The sequence below is a fragment of the Myripristis murdjan genome, chromosome 12 (genome assembly GCF_902150065.1).
Source record: "Myripristis murdjan chromosome 12, fMyrMur1.1, whole genome shotgun sequence".
NCBI classification, from domain to species: Eukaryota; Metazoa; Chordata; class Actinopteri; order Holocentriformes; family Holocentridae; genus Myripristis; species Myripristis murdjan.
In genome coordinates, this window is record NC_043991.1 from 30,847,046 (window position 1) to 30,866,172 (window position 19,127).

At 40.7% G+C, this 19,127-nt stretch overlaps 1 protein-coding gene across 2 annotated transcripts in view; it reads right to left on the bottom strand.

The window, feature by feature from the left end:
• wdr70 (WD repeat domain 70) overlaps positions 1–19,127 on the bottom strand; it is a 49,851-nt gene that overhangs the window by 16,985 nt on the left and 13,739 nt on the right. For both annotated transcript variants that reach the window (XM_030065292.1, XM_030065293.1), the window contains exons 10-13: positions 10,455–10,629; positions 2,710–2,809; positions 2,046–2,130; positions 1,794–1,932 (exon numbers count right to left, since the gene is read on the bottom strand). In XM_030065292.1, coding sequence (XP_029921152.1) covers positions 1,794–1,932; positions 2,046–2,130; positions 2,710–2,809; positions 10,455–10,629 — 499 coding nt within the window. The remainder of the gene's footprint in view (positions 1–1,793; positions 1,933–2,045; positions 2,131–2,709; positions 2,810–10,454; positions 10,630–19,127) is intronic.

Genomic DNA, 19,127 nt, shown 5'->3' on the forward strand with positions numbered 1-19,127 from the left:
TCCTGCCAAAACTTTGTGGGAACAACTAGCAGAAAGAAAGGTCACATTACACCACTTTCTCCTAGCTTGGTTCTAAACAAATTTTCTGACTTTCCTCCTTTTCCTACTCACCACTACCTCTCTCTTTTCATCTTCCTCCATGTTCCACGTTTCCCCCAAAATCATACTACTGTCAAATTTCTGTATGGGGGTTGTATGCAGGTTGGAAAATACTGGTTTAAACAAATACAGAGCTCTATAAATTGTGTCATATACTGAGACATAGTGAGCATATCACATATACACACAGAGTATCATATTGTATAAGACCCAAATCAATGATTTTTTTTCCCTAGCCGGTTTGTTTATTTTGACAAGGATGATTATCGGTTTGCTGCTGGGTTTGCAAGGTTCATCCAGAATATGGAATCCATCGACTTTATGATGGGCATTGGTCTTTGATCCATTATTTACTGTGTCTCAAGTGTGCTCTCCTGAAGGTCAAAAATTATTTTCTGCTGATAACTGATGCAGATGACAATTTGAATTTCAGTTCTTTTAGATCTTGGCACGGCATGCGATATCTAGGTCTTCTATTTGACATCCTAAAACTTTGGGTTGACACAGCTGCCAGAAACAGTAGACTAGTACAGCTCTTATATTTGTAATAGCATATTAACTGTCTTAATAGGTAATTAGTACTGTTCCTCCCGGATAATATTCTCTGCAAACGTAACGTGCCCCTCCACTGCTATGCAGATGATACCCTGCTTTACCTTTAAACCTCACTTTAGATATGAAAACATTGTCTCAGAATTTACTCCAACTTAATGATAACAAATGTTGTTCTCTTTGGTCCCCCTGACTCTCAGATCCAAATTTTATGACATCACAATTTATTTTAATTTAACTTGCAAAATCATCAGCCGAGCTTCCAATGAAGGAAGCCACAAAACAGCCAGAGGACCAGTCAGTGTCCTTTGAGGAACTACAGATGTGGCTTAGGTAATAATGACAATGAGAAGCTACAGTGAAGTGAATAGGAAAACCGAAAAATCACAACATCAGCACAAATTTTCCTTATAAAACGGCAAGAACGGTGTATCACCATGCTAAGAATCTATCAATGTGCTTACCAATATGCCTGCTCACGTTCACCAATACAGTTGCTGCAGTTTGTTTAGCGTAGGTCTCATACTACGCTATATGGTTTGTTTCTCTTATTGGATGAGTTAGCTAATGACTGCCAGATGGTTGATCCAATCACCTGCTATGTACTTCTGTAAATGTCCATTGCCTGTGCTCCTTGTCCAAATGGGTTGAACCCAACAGTACCCAGACTGTTTTGTGAGTCAAACAACTGAAACAAAATGTATTACTGTGCCATGCTATCTGGTATCAGGAACTACTAACGGATTTCATGCTACCATTATTCATCAGGTTGACCTGTTCTACTGTTGTGGTAAAGGACCCCTAACCCAGTGGAATAATTGTACTACACGTTAAATTGTTAAGGATTGTTAAAGATTGAACACGTTACCTTAGATCTCTAAATCAGGCATGTCTTTATGGCTGTCAGAATGAGACCTTACACTACTGCTGCTGCATTTTCAGGGAGCTATATTCATAAAATGACACAGGTTGAACTGGCACTACTGAAGGAGAAATGTTATATACATTAGATTCCTATTCATTATGCTTCTTTTCCAGTGTGCATCATTTTTGTGGTTTGAAACCAGCATATTAAATCTAACAGTTGAAAAACATTTTGTAATGTGAGTCGTTGTGGTTGTGCAGATGGAGGCAGAACTCACTGCGTTTGTGACTTCTATTTCATAGACCCTCTGAAAGGAAGCACGGTCGAAGAAAACAAGCTTCCCATTTCCCTCATCCTTCTTCACAGAGGTCCCTGTTACAAGAAGCTTGTCATCTGGGCTAAAACAGCAGTCAGTCCTGATGGAGACATGTACATTGTCATCAGTTAATAATTCACACAAAACTGACATGAATTTCAGGACTCCAATGAAGAGTAGTTGACAGACTGTAATAAATTGTACACTTCTCACATAGGGAAGTAGGTGGTCAGCTGAGTGGCTACATTCAGAGGCTTCTTGAAGCTGCGTATGTCCCATGTCTTCAGAGTGTCATCACCTGGAAAGGGATAGATGGAGACAAAAGATAAAGTCAAGGCCCACAACAGTCCTGTGGGAGTATTGTGATTTGCCAAGATGTCACCAAAGTCACAAAAGACCATCCTTAATTCTTAAACGTGGACCTCCTATGCTGATGAGATATCAGAACTGTAATTTAGAACTGTTACTTTTTTATAAACATTAGTGGAATATGTTGAGTAAAGAATAGATGGGATGTTTCATGTTTGTATCTTTGTGTCAGAAACCTCTTGAATAGAGCACATACAAAGGAAAAAACTCATGGTTTCTGTGTATGGATCTCATATGTGTGTGCCACGTTTTGATGTTTATTTGCCATGGTTTATTTGCACTCTGGAGAAGAGTTGAGCCATTTTCTCACTATAACAAAAGTGCTCTGAATGGGTGATAAGACATTATGGACCCATTTATCTCTTATTTGTGAAGGGCACAGAGAGAAAGGTTCCAGTTTATATACACCCAAGCTCAGCTCTTTGCTGAAGTTCCAACACTGCTGCATTTCTAATTATGTAGGGTGTTTAGAGATTGAAGCATTATAGCAAGGTGGACTTTTTTCTACCTCCTCGGGAGGCCAGAGTCATGCCATCATAGGAGAAGGTGAGACAGGATGTGTCTGATCCTGGAGCATGGGCTTGCCGACAGTGGAACTTAGTGTGGACCTGTGGATGAAAAAGTAAGAGTTCACTCATTTTTTGGGGGGGAATAAGTAAAAATATTCTTTCAGTCTACTAGAACAGAGCACAATGGCAGCATGCCAATCTTACTGATGCACACTCACTTTGTGTTTGAAAATAGATGTGTGCAAATGATAAAAATACAAACACTTGTGCAAGTAAAGATTTCAAACAGCCATCTCCATCTTACTACAGAATCAAGCAATTTCAATACTTACTTCTTCTGGGTTTCTTATATGGAATAAAAACTCATGTATGTGGAATTAATGGGGCTTTTCTATTGGTCTATTAAATAGTTTAAAACCTGCTCAAATGCTTGCTTGACAGCTATGACCATTCACAGAAATTGTCTCCTAATGTACTATGAAACTCGATGTTTTTCTTCCCTGGTGGATGCTGAACTCTGCCACTGCAGTAACATAAAGACCTTTTCATGCGCCATGTCTTCAAAACAACACACGGTTTCCATTTCCTCCTTGAACACCATATTATATAGTCCACAATGAAGCCCTCTACTACTTATGAAATACTAGCAACTTCACAGGCTGTCCACACTTTTTTTGCGAGACCTAAGACCACAAAGATTTACCTTGGCAGGTTCAGGTGCTTGACTGACAGCTGTTAGGTTGTTTTTCTTTGCTTCTACCTGAAATATAAAATTCCTACTGCATCCAGTTGCCACACAGCTTCAAGACTTTACTGTTAAGGCTAGCCAGCCAATATACTACATTCAATAGACAACCTTTTCACTGTTGCCACACACAGAGTAACAACCAGGGATCAGATATTAACAGGGGCACAGGTCAATAAAATGCCTGTGAAATTAAAAATCAGAGAAAAAAATCCCCCAATATGTTTGGGATACTATGTTGCATTTTAATCTCCTCACATTATATTTCTTTTCAAACATTCATGTTTTGGAGGGACTAATGTAAAGGAGTTCCAAAGTCTAAAAGTACAAGGCCTGTCTTCCCATTGCATTCTGTGTGGGAAAAATTGAAAAAAATTTGATTTAATAACAGCAGAGTACAGTGTGCAATATGCAGCAGCAGAAAATAGTGTTACCATGCAGCCAGCAGGAGAAGAAAATGCTGACCATTACAAACCATCATGTCAACAAAAATAAAAGAAACAAAATAGTAAAAATACTCAACAGTAGAGGATGGACAGCGCCTCCCCTGCAGAGGGAAAGAAGTTAAACCAAATCTTACTGATACACACTGAGGGTTTACTACATGGTGTGCAATGCAAATGTATTTCATAGTTGATAAGGAGCCAACTGCTCCTAAAAATGCAGATCAAGAGCTATTTTATTTCCTCCTGGTAGCTAATGTTCTAAATTGCAGGCATGGAAAGTGTCATATCAAAATATCCATAACCACCACAATTAATAACAAACTGTACAAAATTGGTGCTACAACACCCCATGTGTCAGGAAGACAGGAGACAGCAGTAGCCTTCAGTATGACAGTGTCCCTCAACGACTAAAGCCAAAGTGCTAATGCACAAGGCACTGATACTCCAACTGTTCCAATGAGACTGCTCAGTGGGCAATATCTCATGATTCATGCAGCATAGGCCGGCTCCAAGATGTGAGTACAATACATGTACAAGTGTAATTCTAGCCTTGTAACTTCTCCCCCAGCATATTGCTGCAAATGACAAAATGTTCTTATTTAACCTGCCTGTTCAACAGATAATCATCATCAATTGACATATGTCACTGCAAATCTAAAACACTAACTGGCATTTCAGCTGAGGGACATTTTCTACTGAGGCCCCGAAATGGCCTGGCACAGAATTGAAAAAAAAGGGGGAAAACACTGATCAAGAATGTCAGTGGTAATGGAATTTCAGTTAGCAAAACAGCCTGTAGTTCAAGAGGTAAAAACAGACAATGAGTTTCAGGGGATAAGGGGACTTCTGAGGCACCGGGGCAATGTATCCTTGCACAGATATTTTGGAAGCAATCATTCCACAGAAATTGCTCTCGGGCCTCATTCAAGTCACTCAAACTGTTCCTAACTCATCCCAGACACTTAAGCCATGTTCCCTCTGCAGACAAAAGCAGTTTAACGTATGGTCTAAACTGGTGTTTCCAAGATGGTCTGCAATCCCTTGCATCTCCTCGGTGCTCACTCTGAGTGGTACACAACAGCAATGGAGGGGGTGTGTGTGTACGTGTGCATGTGTACTTAGTGCCAAGGTTTGTAGGTCCAAGCTGGAAGTGCCCCAATGAGCCCTAAGATACCTCCTGCCAGCTCACTCTCTTTCTTTATCTCTCTCTCTAGCACTCATACAAAAAAAAAAAAAAATTAAAAACAAGCCAAAGCACTCTACTACAGTGCAATACACTATCACAGCCATTGAACATATAGACAATAAACACCAAAGTAAAAGAGAGATATTTTCAGAAAGCAAAAATATGGTGTAGTTAAGATTTGTGTTAGCCTAGGTAACTTAAAGTTTACAAAATGCATCTATGCCAAATTAGAAACAAATGATGAGACTTAAAGATTTGACATTTGACATTCCAGATATTAAAAAGCTATGTTGCTCATGTCTCCTCCCTACTTCATTCCAGAAAGAGTTGGCAGTGCCTTAGCTTTACCTGGGCTGAGTACAACCAGATTACAGAGATCGATCATTAGTACTAGACAGCCTTATGTACGGAGGCAATGGGCTTCCCAGTACTCAAAGAACCACAGCCTTGGTTTATACAGCTATATTTTCATTAATCCTGAACAGAATGCAAATAAATCAGACAAAGTGAAATGTGGCAACACAGATATTTCACTCTGAAAGCTGGAGAAGGAATTTGAAGTGTGCACACAGTGTGGAAGCAGATAAGACAGAGAAAGGCCAGAAAAAGATTATGAAAGGAGTAACAGGAGCTAAAGTGAGAGTGGAGTGAGAGGGAAATCAACGACAGTATCCCTAGGACAGACAGAAGAAGGAACAGGGTCATGAGTACATCAGTTCCATAGTAAATGGAGGGAAGTTATTAACCTGGACGAGAGAGATAACACTACTACCTTGAACTGTAGATAACATGTACTCAGTCTTAATCAAACTCTCTCTACTTTGGAGCCCTTGGCCACCTCGCTTTTGCATTCTCTCCAGGGGTAATTTTCTGCTCCACATTATCATTTTGCTACCATATTGCCTTTTACTCAAATCCATTCTTTTCACTTGTAATCTTAGCTTATCTAGCTATTCTTTTACTTGCTGTGTGGAAATTAGCTTGGTATTGAAAAATGGTTCAGGAGGTCAATTCAATATGAAGGACATTTTTTAATCTTTAAGTGTGGAGAGGACAGATTTTCTCAGTTCGAATAAGCAACAGCTAATGTATAATGTATAATATGTAAGACTTAGACTCACTCAAACACAATACTTGACCTTTACAATGCACTGGCAGCCGCCTTCACTTTGAGAATTAGCTTTTCTCAACCTAAAACACAAACATGAGGTAAGCTCTGTTACAATGTTTTTACTGGAAGAGATTTGATTATTGCTCTCATGTCATATTCAGCCCAATTTTGGCCTTTGTGTTGAAGTCGGAGGGAGGGGAGAGCAACAGAGCGACAAAAGGGTAAAGAAAAGAAAAACAGCTAAGAAGAAGACAAATGACAGACTTATAATAAAAAGAATAATAAAATGCTAGGACATAATGGAAGGATGTAATGAATAAAGGACAGAAAAGGGACAAGAAAACAGTACCTTTATGAAGCCAACAGTATATGTGAAACAACTTAAAGCAAACAAAAAGCAACTTAATAAGCCAGTACTTCCGTTAGTGATCTATTGCAAACATATGACTACTCTTACTAATCCTTGATCATATGTTGTTGTTGTGAAAGTGTTTGTTTGCTATCCTGAGGTTGGCTGCCATTGGTAGATGCCATGTTGTTTGTTTCCTGTGATAATCTACACGGCCAGGTTGTGAAACCGGATTCTCATAGACTGCTTGAAGCTTCTTTCACACCTTGTGACTTTCTCTCTAAGCTGTGCCTAAGTTGTCACAGCACTATGCTGACGCCAATGAGAGAACTGAGTACTCAAATATGCATGCACGTAGACACACACTCCTGCATACACAATGGTACATGCACACGAGTCTGCAGGCGTACATGTGCATGTCGACACACACACACTCCTGATCACTGTGCCATTGCAAGATATTCCACACACATTCAGCAGGGGGAGTTGATAAATAGCTGAGGGAACACAGCATTGGGTTTCATCCTCAGCAGGCTATGATAACAATCTACCACAGGGCCAACTGTTCCTAACCATGCTATCTGAGTAACATTATATAAGTACTGCAAGGCCCCCTCTCTCTGCCACCTCCATACTCACACAACCATACACCTGAAACACTTTATGATACCCCTGGTGCAGCCATTCCTAACATCTCTCTCTGACCTCTTTTTCTTTCTGTGGATCAAGTGGCCAAACCACAGTCCTGAACAGCTGCTCTCAGCTTTCATGGAAATCAACACATGGTGATGGTGAAGAAGTGTGTATGCGTGTCTGTGTGTGTATCAGAGGACGAGATCACACTGGAGTGAGCAGGATAATCCTTCAGTGTGTTCCATAGAAGTGAATGTATTCCTCCCTGTGTCAGAACGACATGCTGTCCCCAAAAAGAAGGGCACGCACATATCTTTGGCAAGTCTTGCTTAGGGTTAAGACATCAGTAAGGAATGGGCACAAGACACAGTGAAAGCTGTAGCATTCCTCAAATGAAAAGCATCACAAGGGTCATTCAATGGATGTGGAAGAGGGTGGGAGAAAGTGATACTCAGGCTGTGCAGCGATGGTGGAGGTCAGCGGGTAGGTTGCAATGGAGGCTCTGGTTTAAATCTTTAGGATCAGGTTGTCTTTAAATAGCCCAGATGGAACAGTTTGATCACACTTCAAATGCTTCCATGAAGACAGGCTCATGAGGCAAGTGCTCTTCCTAGCTGTCAGGTCCTAAACTTCCCCTCTCAACATTTTCATTGGACTTGTGCTTTCAGAACTTTTTCTGCTGATTGGCTGTTCTCAAGGTAATCTGCCTGAACCCCATCTTTTATGACCCAGGGATTTACTAGTTTACAGGGACACTGTGCAGAGTCACAAGGCTGTGTTGAGGGTCCCATTAGGCTGGTGCCTGTAAATTATGTGCTGGCCAGCACTGGTGGTCAATTTGTGCAGGTGGTAATAACGTGTGTGCGTGACTGGAATAAAAGCAAGGTGTGAAGTGGCGAAAGGGGAGCTTGGAACCCAAATTAAATTTATCAAGTAACAAAACATTAATACAGGATGGCCTGAAAGGGAGAATCATAAAGGATAGTGATTTATGTATAGGACCAAAGCCAGAGTTTCTTCTGGTGATAACACTCACCAAAAAAATGTCAGAGTTCAGCAGGACCACCTCTTTGGTCTAAGGCAAAGAATGACATCATAACATTCCACTAGTCTCTGTGGTGATGTTCTAGAACAAAGGCCAGCACCCGCAATCCATAGCCCACAGTACCACAGGCTGCAAATTACCTGCAAACCATGGAAATGAAGTCTTGTAATTTTGGCACAGACCCCTCTGGTCAGAGAATGAGGGTGCAATCACTCTCTGCGGCAATCCACTAAGAAACCTCCTTGGATCTCATAGGACCTCATAGGATCAATCAACTCATGTCAGAGTTCAAGAGCATGATCTGTCATTCTCAATAGCTTCTCTTCAGGCTGAGTTCTAGATCAAGGTCAGGTACGAGATTGATCATGATTGATCTGCCTACATATTCCCACAATGAGTAATAGTGGTGATACACCAGGAGATAGGCTGACTTTTCAAGTGGGGGAGAGCAGCAGTAACAGTAGAGGTAGGTCAACTCCTTTTTAAGCTCAAAACTGAATTTGAGTCAGCAACAGAGGCTGCTGATTAAAAGTTCACTGGTAATGTTTCATGTTGGCGATACCCATGCTTTCCATTACAAGTATGTGTGTGATACAAGGTTGGATCTTGGGTAGCCCTGAGTGCCAAAGCATGGCATACTAGAGAGGAGGCCAAGGGGGCACCAACAGAAGATTTACCCATCCAGGTAGGACAGGCTCCACTAGTTGTGGAGCACACACGACTACTGTAAGCTGCTATGGGATGCAGGGCAAATATTTAGCTTTGGAGATGGAGGGGTAATAAATTCAGAGAGCTTTGACCCAATCACTTGAAGAATGCTGCTGCAAGCAGTCCAGGGACTGAGTGGGTGGGAGTCTATACAATACTGAGATATTGAAGCAGAAACACTCACAATGGGGAGTTAGTGACAGGGAAAAAAAATCCTCCACCAAAAAAAAAAAAAATAATGTTTGTGAGAACAATTATTATGTAGCCTACTTCCCATTTGATTAGTCTGGATGAGCCCCTCTGTCTAATCAAGCTGTTCCATCTCACTAACTATGGCCTAATTGTCACTCTCACTATTCTTGTGTGAAATAACAGAACCATTCATCCTTGTTGACACCGGGGGTTGGAAAGATGAAGGAATATGGAAGTGAATGAGAGGTTGAAGGGAAAAAAGAAACAAAACAGGGTCTTATTCTCTTATTCTCTCTTAAAATGTAGGCTTGTTGTGCTGTGGGATGCCCAGACATGATATTTCCTACATCATGGGTCACCTTCCACAGGAAAAGACATAACACTGTAGTGATGCCTGACAACGTGACACCTATTCAATATGATGAATTATGAGTGTTGTAGGTCCTTTTCCAAACCTGCTCTCTCACTGATCCCTCCACGGGAAGCAACAGTCAGTAATTTCCTGCTGCAGCCCTGACACTGACCAGAGATGTGTCACTGTAAAAGCCCTGAGGCAGGGAGCGTCAGAGATACTCAGGCAGGGCTGTAAACTGGAACAAGTTAAGATGTGACAATCGGTAGAGAAGCGCATTTCCTTCTGAGGTACCAGTAAATTCAACTCAATGAGAGATTCTCATCAAACCGAAACACATTCTCAGCCTCTGAACGCAAGTCATTTTTCCATTGTGAGGCTTTGTCACATATTTCAAATGGAAACAGCCCAAGTTGTAGGAATGCTTCCTCGAAGCCAAGATCCGTAATTATCCTCAACAATGAGAATTTGGGGGATGGAATGCACTTTGATCACTCAATTGCCTAATTAACTAATAGTGGAAAAAGTACAGGGGAAGACTGTGATTAGGCCTCCAGCAACCTCCATGCATCTCTACTCAATCATCACATATCAGCTAACTCAGTTACATAATCAGCTATTTTTCTAAAAAGCTTTGGGTAGAAGGAGAGCGACTCTGTCCCTCTGCTCTGTACCTGGTTAGTGTAATAACAGGGTTAAATAGGTCAGACAGGCTACATAACTTTATTCTGAACAACTCCCAGTTTGCACTCATGCATTTTAAACCCAGGCATTTTGAATCCTGTTTAGTGTTAGTGACCTCCTGAACTCCCTGGCCTGGCCTGGCCTGTAACCATATGACCTAAGGTTACTGACTCTGCACCCGAGGCCATAATGATACAGACCAGCCTACGTTTACAACCTAATGCACATTCCGGTCTTACTCTGTCCACTTCTCAATTTCTATCTGCATGTCTGTGTCTGTTTTTGAGACTCACGCTGAGGTTTCTGTCCCAGATCTGGATGGTCCCATCCTGGCAGCCGGCTGCGATCAGCTTGCCATCACGGCTGTAGGTGCAGCATGTGGGGGTGACCTTCTTCCCTTGCAGAGAGCGGGGTTTGAACACGGATTTGTGCTTCTTCTCTGAGTTTAAGTCCCATGTGCGTACTGTGCTGTGGATGGACAGAGACATCTTCATTTATCCCCCTTAAGTATTAGTGATAAAATGCTCTAATTTACTAAGGTCTTTCAAAAGACATTTGCCCATAAAAAGCATCAATAAATCATATAATGAGGACATACAATATGCCCTAGCTGTTGCCTTGAACATTGCTATGAAGCAGCAATGTGATGCAGGGTAAGACGCTAGCAAACACAGTAGACCAAGAGAACAGTAGATCAGTCTGACAGGCATGTCCGAAGCTTCCATGACATCCCGATTCTCTTCCCTACATCTGTTGAACACATTACATGTGCTGGATCAAGGAGAGAGGGGGATTAAAACACAGGCTTTCCCTTATTCAGATACACACAAATGAGGGGTTTCATTCCAAAGTGCCATGGAATCTCTTTGGCAACAAAAATATTCCCTGATGGTAACAGACTGCTTTTTCAAACATTGAACTAATTATATGCTCTGAAATAGTATTTGTTTTTAAACAAAAGTTTGTTTGCAAACTAATAACTTCAATAACATCCTCAATTTTAAAATCAAGCCAGGAACCATTTCATATGCACAGATACACACCAACATTAAGAGTTAAGTAAACACTGCAAAATACAAACACTAAACAGATATGACTCAGCATTGCATCAAACCCTGAATTAAACAGAAAAAAAGTAGCATAAACATAAGAATAAGCTGTCAAGAATGTGCAGTTAGACAATAAGAAAAAAAAAAAGGATGAGGTTATTGGAAAAGCCCTTGAAGCAAGCAAACTGTTTAGACCAGTCACTCTTATTCAAAGCAGTTGCCGGTATTTCAGCATTCCTTAAACTATGAGGGATAGCAGACTGTGATCTCAGACCATCAGATGTTTATGGTGGATGGTGGAGATGGTAAAACAAGGTGGAATATGTCACTTTGACCCCTTCAGCATGACTTTTTGTGCTAGGGATGTCCAAGCAAGGGATGTTGCATATACATCCTTATCATTTCACTTATCATGTATCTTCTCACCTACCTAGTAGAGCTGAACAATATATCATTATATCGTATGATATTAATATCTCAAAAGGCAACAATATGAACAATATCAAATTTAGCGTTAGGGTTAGACCAAGACAGTGATTGGTCTGTTCTGATCAAAACAAGATGCAGGGAAGATGCACAACTTAAAAAAAAAAAAAAAAAAAAAAAAACTGATTAAGGAACAAAGGACACAAGAGAAAGGAAATGAAGCAAAAAACAAAAATAAAAACAAAAAACAAAACAGTAAATAAGATGGGAGAGGAGGTAAGGGTGGACCATTAGAATTTGACACAGAGGGCAAAGTGAGGCGCCTTGTGCGGCGAGTCACCTCAAGAGACCTGACCCTCCAGAACCCATTGACAGACTGAAATTAGTGGCTTACACAGAAACATGACACACACATACATGTGTAGCCAACCCTTCATGCATCCGCACAAACACTCATGTGAGACAGAGCGTGGCCAAATGTGTCTGTGACCCACTGCCTGCCCTGGTGAGCATGACCTCAGGGTCACGAGGTCAGTGGTGGAGTGTAAACACACAGGCAGGACTGCTACTAACAGCCAGGCAAGGATTCCACATGGCTGGCTAGAAACTCACAGACACCCACTCAACTGTGTTTGGATAACTCTGACAATGTGATACAAATGCCAACTAAAGACTTACAGCTTGAGTGAGGACTGGCAGGGGTCAAATAAAACTCAGTTTGATTAACAGTTGAGTTTAATCCCATACAAACCAATCATCAAAAGATCATTTCATGCTTAAAAAAAAAAAAAAAGATGCAAATGGTGTGTGTGTGTGTGTGTGTGTGTGTGTGTGTGTGTGTGTGTGTGTGTGTGTGTGTGTGTGTGTGTGTGTGTGTGTGTAAGCACAGATATATAACTTGGATATGGTGTGTGTGTATGTGTCAGAGAATGATAGCCATGTGCAGGATGACAAATTGTTCCACCTGCTGCCTCACACAGACATCTCTATTCTGTTTACAGAAACTGTAGGCGTCTGTCAGGCCAATAAAGACAACATAACCTTTCACGTAGCGCACAAAACCAGGAATGCAATTTATCGTAAGGGCTCTTTCCAAAACATGGTACTGCTGGCTGACAGGGGGATGGGGCTGAGAGGCTGGAGCCCACCAGTGTTGGGCCAGCCATGGACACAGAACAATGACCGGTAAGGAACAAGATAATAAACAGTGTAGGGAACCTGTGGGGCACTAATATGTGCTATTCTAAAATGCCTTATTAAGTGGTGCATACATTGCCTCACCTATTTAAATAATAATAGCTAAAAAAAAAAAAAAAAAAAAGTGAGATGTTGTCAAGTGCCACTCATTGGACCTGTGGCTAAGCCTAATCAAATTTCAACTCCTTCTGGGTTTAATTCAGTCTGAGAGCTGCACCTTTCATTCCAGTGGAAAACATCTTGGCCAGCCTTGAACATTACCCGTGCAGGCGAGGTGGCTGTTTTGAGAAAAGTAACAACAATGAATGTGTTGGAAAACACTACTTTTCACAGTTTAATTTAATCAGGGGACAAAATACTCCTATGCAGCATAAAGAAAACCCCAAATATATGGGGGCAATCTGAGTACCTCCTCCCTTCCCTATTTCCTGCAACCCTGTTTTCCCTTCAGTCAGCACACCCCTTTCCTGCGCAAATGCTTCAGACACAGAGGGGTGAATGTGATAAAATGAGGGCCATACAGCCTCAGTCAAGCATGTGCACTTTACAAGGTTGCACAGCCGTTCACACATCAACTGAGGAGTGATGCCTCCCTGAACCCCATCCACTCTGAAACAGATTTTATCCAAGAGAACCCCACCAAACCCACAATATCACCACCAGCACAAACATTACAAACACACGGACAAGTGTAAAATTAGCATTTAACAGTAGCATCTACTTATTCATTTACAGTATTTAATTTATCCTGACTGATGTTTTTATGACTCTAATGACCACTTCTTTTTATTATCTTTACTGCTATTTATTACCCATATGTGTGTATACCTATGTATATATAGTTATCTTTTTATTGCTGCTGTTGGAGTGGATTGTTACCAAACTATGTTTCGCTGTATTTTCTTATACAATGACAATAAACTATCTATCTATCTATCTATCTATCTATCTATCTATCCTGCAGGTTATAGGCCTGGTGGGTTTAGTTGTTGCTATGACCACTTTTCCAGATGATAACATCAACAGAGGAGGAAAAGAAAGGCATTTTTCTTGTATAGGGTTGTATACTGGTTGTATCCTGGTTGTATCCTAGTGATGAAGACGGGCTGTGTTTCATGCTGCCTGGTTGACTGACTAACTGGGGCTCTGTTTGGGAAAGGCGGATTAGCAGAAGATGCAAATGGCTACATGTTCCATCACAGCTAAAGTAGAAGAAGGGATGAGAAAGAGACAGTGACACTGAAGCACAGAAGCAAAAAAGAAAGATCCACGTATTACTACTGTTTTCTGATGACAGGTGCACTGTCTGAATGTAAAAACACTAATCACTTGTATGGCACCATGCTGTGTGCCGAATTCAAGTCGAAATGAATGATCAAAACGACTGAAGAGCTGACAAATACGAGTCACTTGTGTTACTGGAAGATCATCAGCCTCAATAGGCTTAAAGTAGGACACAGGTGGGACTACACAGTGGGGGTACAACATGTTTGACTAAAGAATAAAGTCAGCAGCTCTTCAAATCTAATCATGGAAACTGATCGGTTGATAAGATGCCATCTCACTGGAGCTTGCAAGAGGGAAGTGGTCATATATTCTGTCCAGTAAGAACAGAAACAACCATTGAGTTCATACGGTGAAGCACAAGCAGTTACTAATGCTGTCCAAACTACAGCCACTACTGCAGATGGAAAACAAAGGACACTGCACTGCACTGCTTTATGGTATGGTATGTGCGTTCTTGTGCACGACATGGAACGCTTGCAGTGTAAGACAGCCGACAGTTACAGACGCGCTGGACTGTGGATGAACTTGACATGTCAAAACTGTGTGAATGGCCCCAACACGCTCACCCACCCTTTGCAATGTCTGTCCTCACTCTGCATTACTGTATTGTCACGCAGATCATGTTTAATAGCCCAGTGCGTCTGCCCCCTCCTTTCAAAAAACCCAAATTTAACTATCCCAAGGTCATGCTTTTGGGTCATTGAGTTACCTTTAGAAAAACAGATGGCAAGTCCAATTAACACACTCAGTATGGTAGTAAAGATCAATTAGAAGCTACAGGAGATAGACTTAACAACTGAGAGAAGAACTGAATTTAACAGCTGTGAAACACAAAACACTTTCAGTGCATGTGCTTACTACTCCAGTACCAGAATCCATCTCAGCAGCATACCAAGATGCCGCTTCGCATGACTTTTTTTATTTCTGTGGATACTCTCCAATGATGATTCCTCAATATGTCACATGCATCGTGTATAACAGGCCATGTGTTTGTGTTGCATACATAATAAAGACAAATCGTCCCTAAGCAGTCAAAGGACCTTGCATGTCATCCTGTGGATCTCCTTGCACACAGCTACACATCCAAGTCCAGCTGCAGCCCTGACACCAGGCCAGCATGAAGGGAATCCCTGGCATCCAGGGCTGCTGGAAAACATTCTTCAAATTGTGTCTGTGTGTGTATGTGTGTGCACATGTGGACGTTTATCTTAAGACTTCCCTCTCTCATTGTTTTAAAACACAGGGTCAACAGAAGTCACATGTGGGCCCATTTCAAAAAACACCAATTAACCTATCCTCTGCCCTGCAGACTACAATTTCAGCACCAAGGAGCCTAATATGAATGGTTGATTGCTCTTCTGGGGCACCACAAAACTATGGACTATGGACAAAACTATTCATTGCTAATGCTATGTCCATGCAGTTAATAATGCATAACCTCCTCTATTTTTGAAACTATACAATTTTATAACAGCCAGTAATTAAAATGTTTCTTTGACTTTTAAATGAACTGTTAACCCTTTAATGATGAGAGTTTGCTTCTTTAGAAATGGCTGTAACTCTCAAAACATGCATTTGTTACAAGGTCATAGTCTTTTTTTTATTCCAAATTTAATCTTGGTGAGAAATACTCCCATCGGGGCTAGACCCAGCACATACTGCTTTCACTTTCTGAGAAAAAAAATCTGGAGTTGTCTAACAGGTGTTCAGTCTTTCAGCAAAGAAGTAGCTGAAGTGGCTCTGAACTTAATACACATTTGGCCTCCTTGGATCAAACATGAACGAGGTTGTTAGAAAACATCGCATTATGTTGTTATACAATCGCATGCTGACTCTCAAATAGAATGAGAGGGGAATGTGGACTGTTGACAGGGTTTCCCCAGTTTGAGAAGAAATGTTTTTCACTGATGGACAAAAAATCAGAGTCCCATGGAAAGGAGGCCTCATTCAACCCTTAGTGTGCAGGGACAATCATTACCACCCCGCTGCTCCATTTTTAAAATGCTCCATCGGGACGTCTTTCTCATCCACTTCCTCTGATGGAAAAAGGCTGAGTTACTGAAAACATTCAAGAAGCCAAGAGGCAGTTCATGTGAATGACATTCCACACAACTAGGGAGGATCTTAATTAAAGCAGCTGGGCGGTCTAGTGATCATACTTAATAACCTATTCAAAACAGCACAAAAAAGACTCTCTAAATAGGCTGGCAGAGAGGGAAGGAGAGTACCTGGGTGCAGGCTGTATGAGCAGACAAAGCCAGTACAAGGCACCCAGTGGTACTATTGGCCACCGTTAAGAGGCACAGTTAACTACAGTCTGGCCTCTGCTGGCTCGCCACTTGTTCGAAGAAAGGTGCTAAAGTGAATGAAACCATGTAAATCTTGTGGTGAGGGTGGAGGAAAGGAACAAACATTGAGAGATGCTCCTGTCAGAATTACTGGGGCCTCACTAGTAAATTATGTGGACTGAAAGCCTTAAACCTATACTCAGGCTCACCACAAGCCTTCAACATATTATCTGGATGGTAAGCATATAGATATATTCTCAGATTTACCTTCATAAGGATTCACAACATGTTTCCCGAACTTGTGCTTAGCCAGGATCTGAAGCTGAGAATAGCTCTACTTATCTCAGATGAGCAGAGACGATCTCTATTCTGGCTGCCAAGGTGCTTTTCCAATGTATGTATACTACCACTATTATGAATAATAGTAACAATAACAATAATCATAATAATGTGTTACAAACAATATCCAAAAGGACAAACAGCAGCAGAAAACAAGAGCAAGACTATGTTAACACACATACACTATAGAGAAATGTCATCTGCTGAGCCACGGTTAATTCAACATTTAAATGCAATATACAACATTTTTAAAGGCAATACACAATATTTCTAAGTGCAATATCCATTCTTTTTATGTGTTTTATTCTGTTTTATGTGTTTATTTTAGTTTCATACTTATTGAATGTATGCTTGTTGTCTGTCTAAATTGTGTTATTAATTGCACTAATCAGGAGTAACACTCCTAATTTTGTTGCACAATGACAGTAAAAGCTTTCTATTCTATTCTATATTTAAAAAACAGGAAAACAAAAGCTACTTAAAAGTGTATCTTGTGAAGTAATTTAGGAAAAGACACTGCACAACCCTACTTTCCTCAGGCAGCTCAACCACAGTGTAAGGGCTAATGACAAATATTCGTTCAGCTTTTGTTTTCAGTCCTGAAAGTGACAGGTAATCAGTGCAGAGATGCATGGATTGGAGTAATGCGCTCTCTAGGTTTAGCAGCTGTTACAGCCTTGTAAGCTGAGTTCTGTATAAGCTGATGTCATGACAGGGATGCTTTATCAGGGCAGGAATACACACAGTTGCAGTCATCTAGACAGGAAAAGATAAGGGCATGGATTAGCTGCTCTAAGTTGGCAGAAAGGAGAAACAATTTGATTTGAGATATATTTCTAAGCTGAAGGTAACAGGATTGCATTACGCTCTTCACCTGTTTGTCAAAGCTTAGACTGCTGTCAAAATACATCATCTGGCCTCTGGCTTCATATTTATAGATAGGCCACCTTGTTTATTTTGGATTAAGATGGTGGAGCTAGGGGCTCTGAAATCAACAATTTCTGCTTAATTACTGAAAATTTTGAGACATCCAGCTCTTAATATCTGTGAGGCACTAAAGGGGAATGTGAAGGTAGCTTGGGTTGCTAGGTTTAAGGGGCAGGTAAAATAGGAATAAAAGAGATGTTTCAGTTTCACTCAGTGTACCCAAGGCAGAACATGTTTTAGGAAAATAAGAATGGACCTAAAATGAAATCCTGTGTAAAGTAAAGTTCTTAGTTATCTACAGTGATGCAGAGAGTTCAGTTGGTGTGGCAGTAGTTAAACCAGTTCAGTGCTGTATCTTTACTACCATCCAAATACCTCACGGAGTCAATTAAAATTGCATGATCAAAAGTATTTGTTTCAATGGCAGCGCAAGTACCTGAATAATCAACATCATTAGTTACTTCATTAGTGACAACTCTGCCATGCAGTGCTCTTGATCCCGGTTTAAACTGATCCAGAACGTTAAGGTTCAAGCAATTCTTTCTTTCTCACCTCTGTCCCTGCACACTTCAGCCACCATCGATTTTCCTAAAACAGTGGTTCTGAAACTTTTTCCAATACTGCACCACCTTTGAAATATTTTTTTCAGCCAAGTACCCCCTGACCAGCACAAAAAAGGTAGAAAAAAAGCCTTTATACAGAGGTCCAATCCAGCTCCATCAGTGTGTGAAACAACAACCTGATACTGAGGAGATTTTGTTGCTACTGTTTTTGCTTCTTTTTCTCTTCTCTCTCTGTATTCTGCTGTATCACTGTCAACCACTAATCCATTTTCTTTTTGATTTTTGTCTTTGCTTCCCTGTCATAGTGAACAAACATCCTCGCTAAACAACTACAGCAGCAGATTTAAACCACAAACACACACATTTGACACCTTCAGGAAACCTCGAAGGAAAACTGAATATACAATGCTGTTTATCAAACTTACATTTACATTTTTTTATTGAACTTATTTTAGCATACGCTGAAAATTTTAGGATATATTCATGAATGACATTTTTAAAATTTTTTGAACATTTTTAAAAACTCTCACGTACCCACTGCAGTACTCAAACGTACCCCGATTTGAGAACTATGTCCAAGAACATTCATTAAATAAATACATCAATATCAGGAACTTACAGAAGGGCTTGTTAAGATCGTTACAATTTTATTCCAGTGTCCAAACATCAAAATCCACTTCTGCTAGATCAGAGAGGAAGAGAGAGCTGGAGCACATACTGGGTGTGCATTGTGCCTCCCATTTGTATGTTCTTTGTATGTTAAAATGGACCATCCCCAGGAGCATTTTAACTGGCAATGTACCTAAAAATCAACACTTGATAACAAAATAACTCCTGCAATGCGCTCAACATCACAAATCTATTATATTTAACTGTTTCCAAAGGTATTT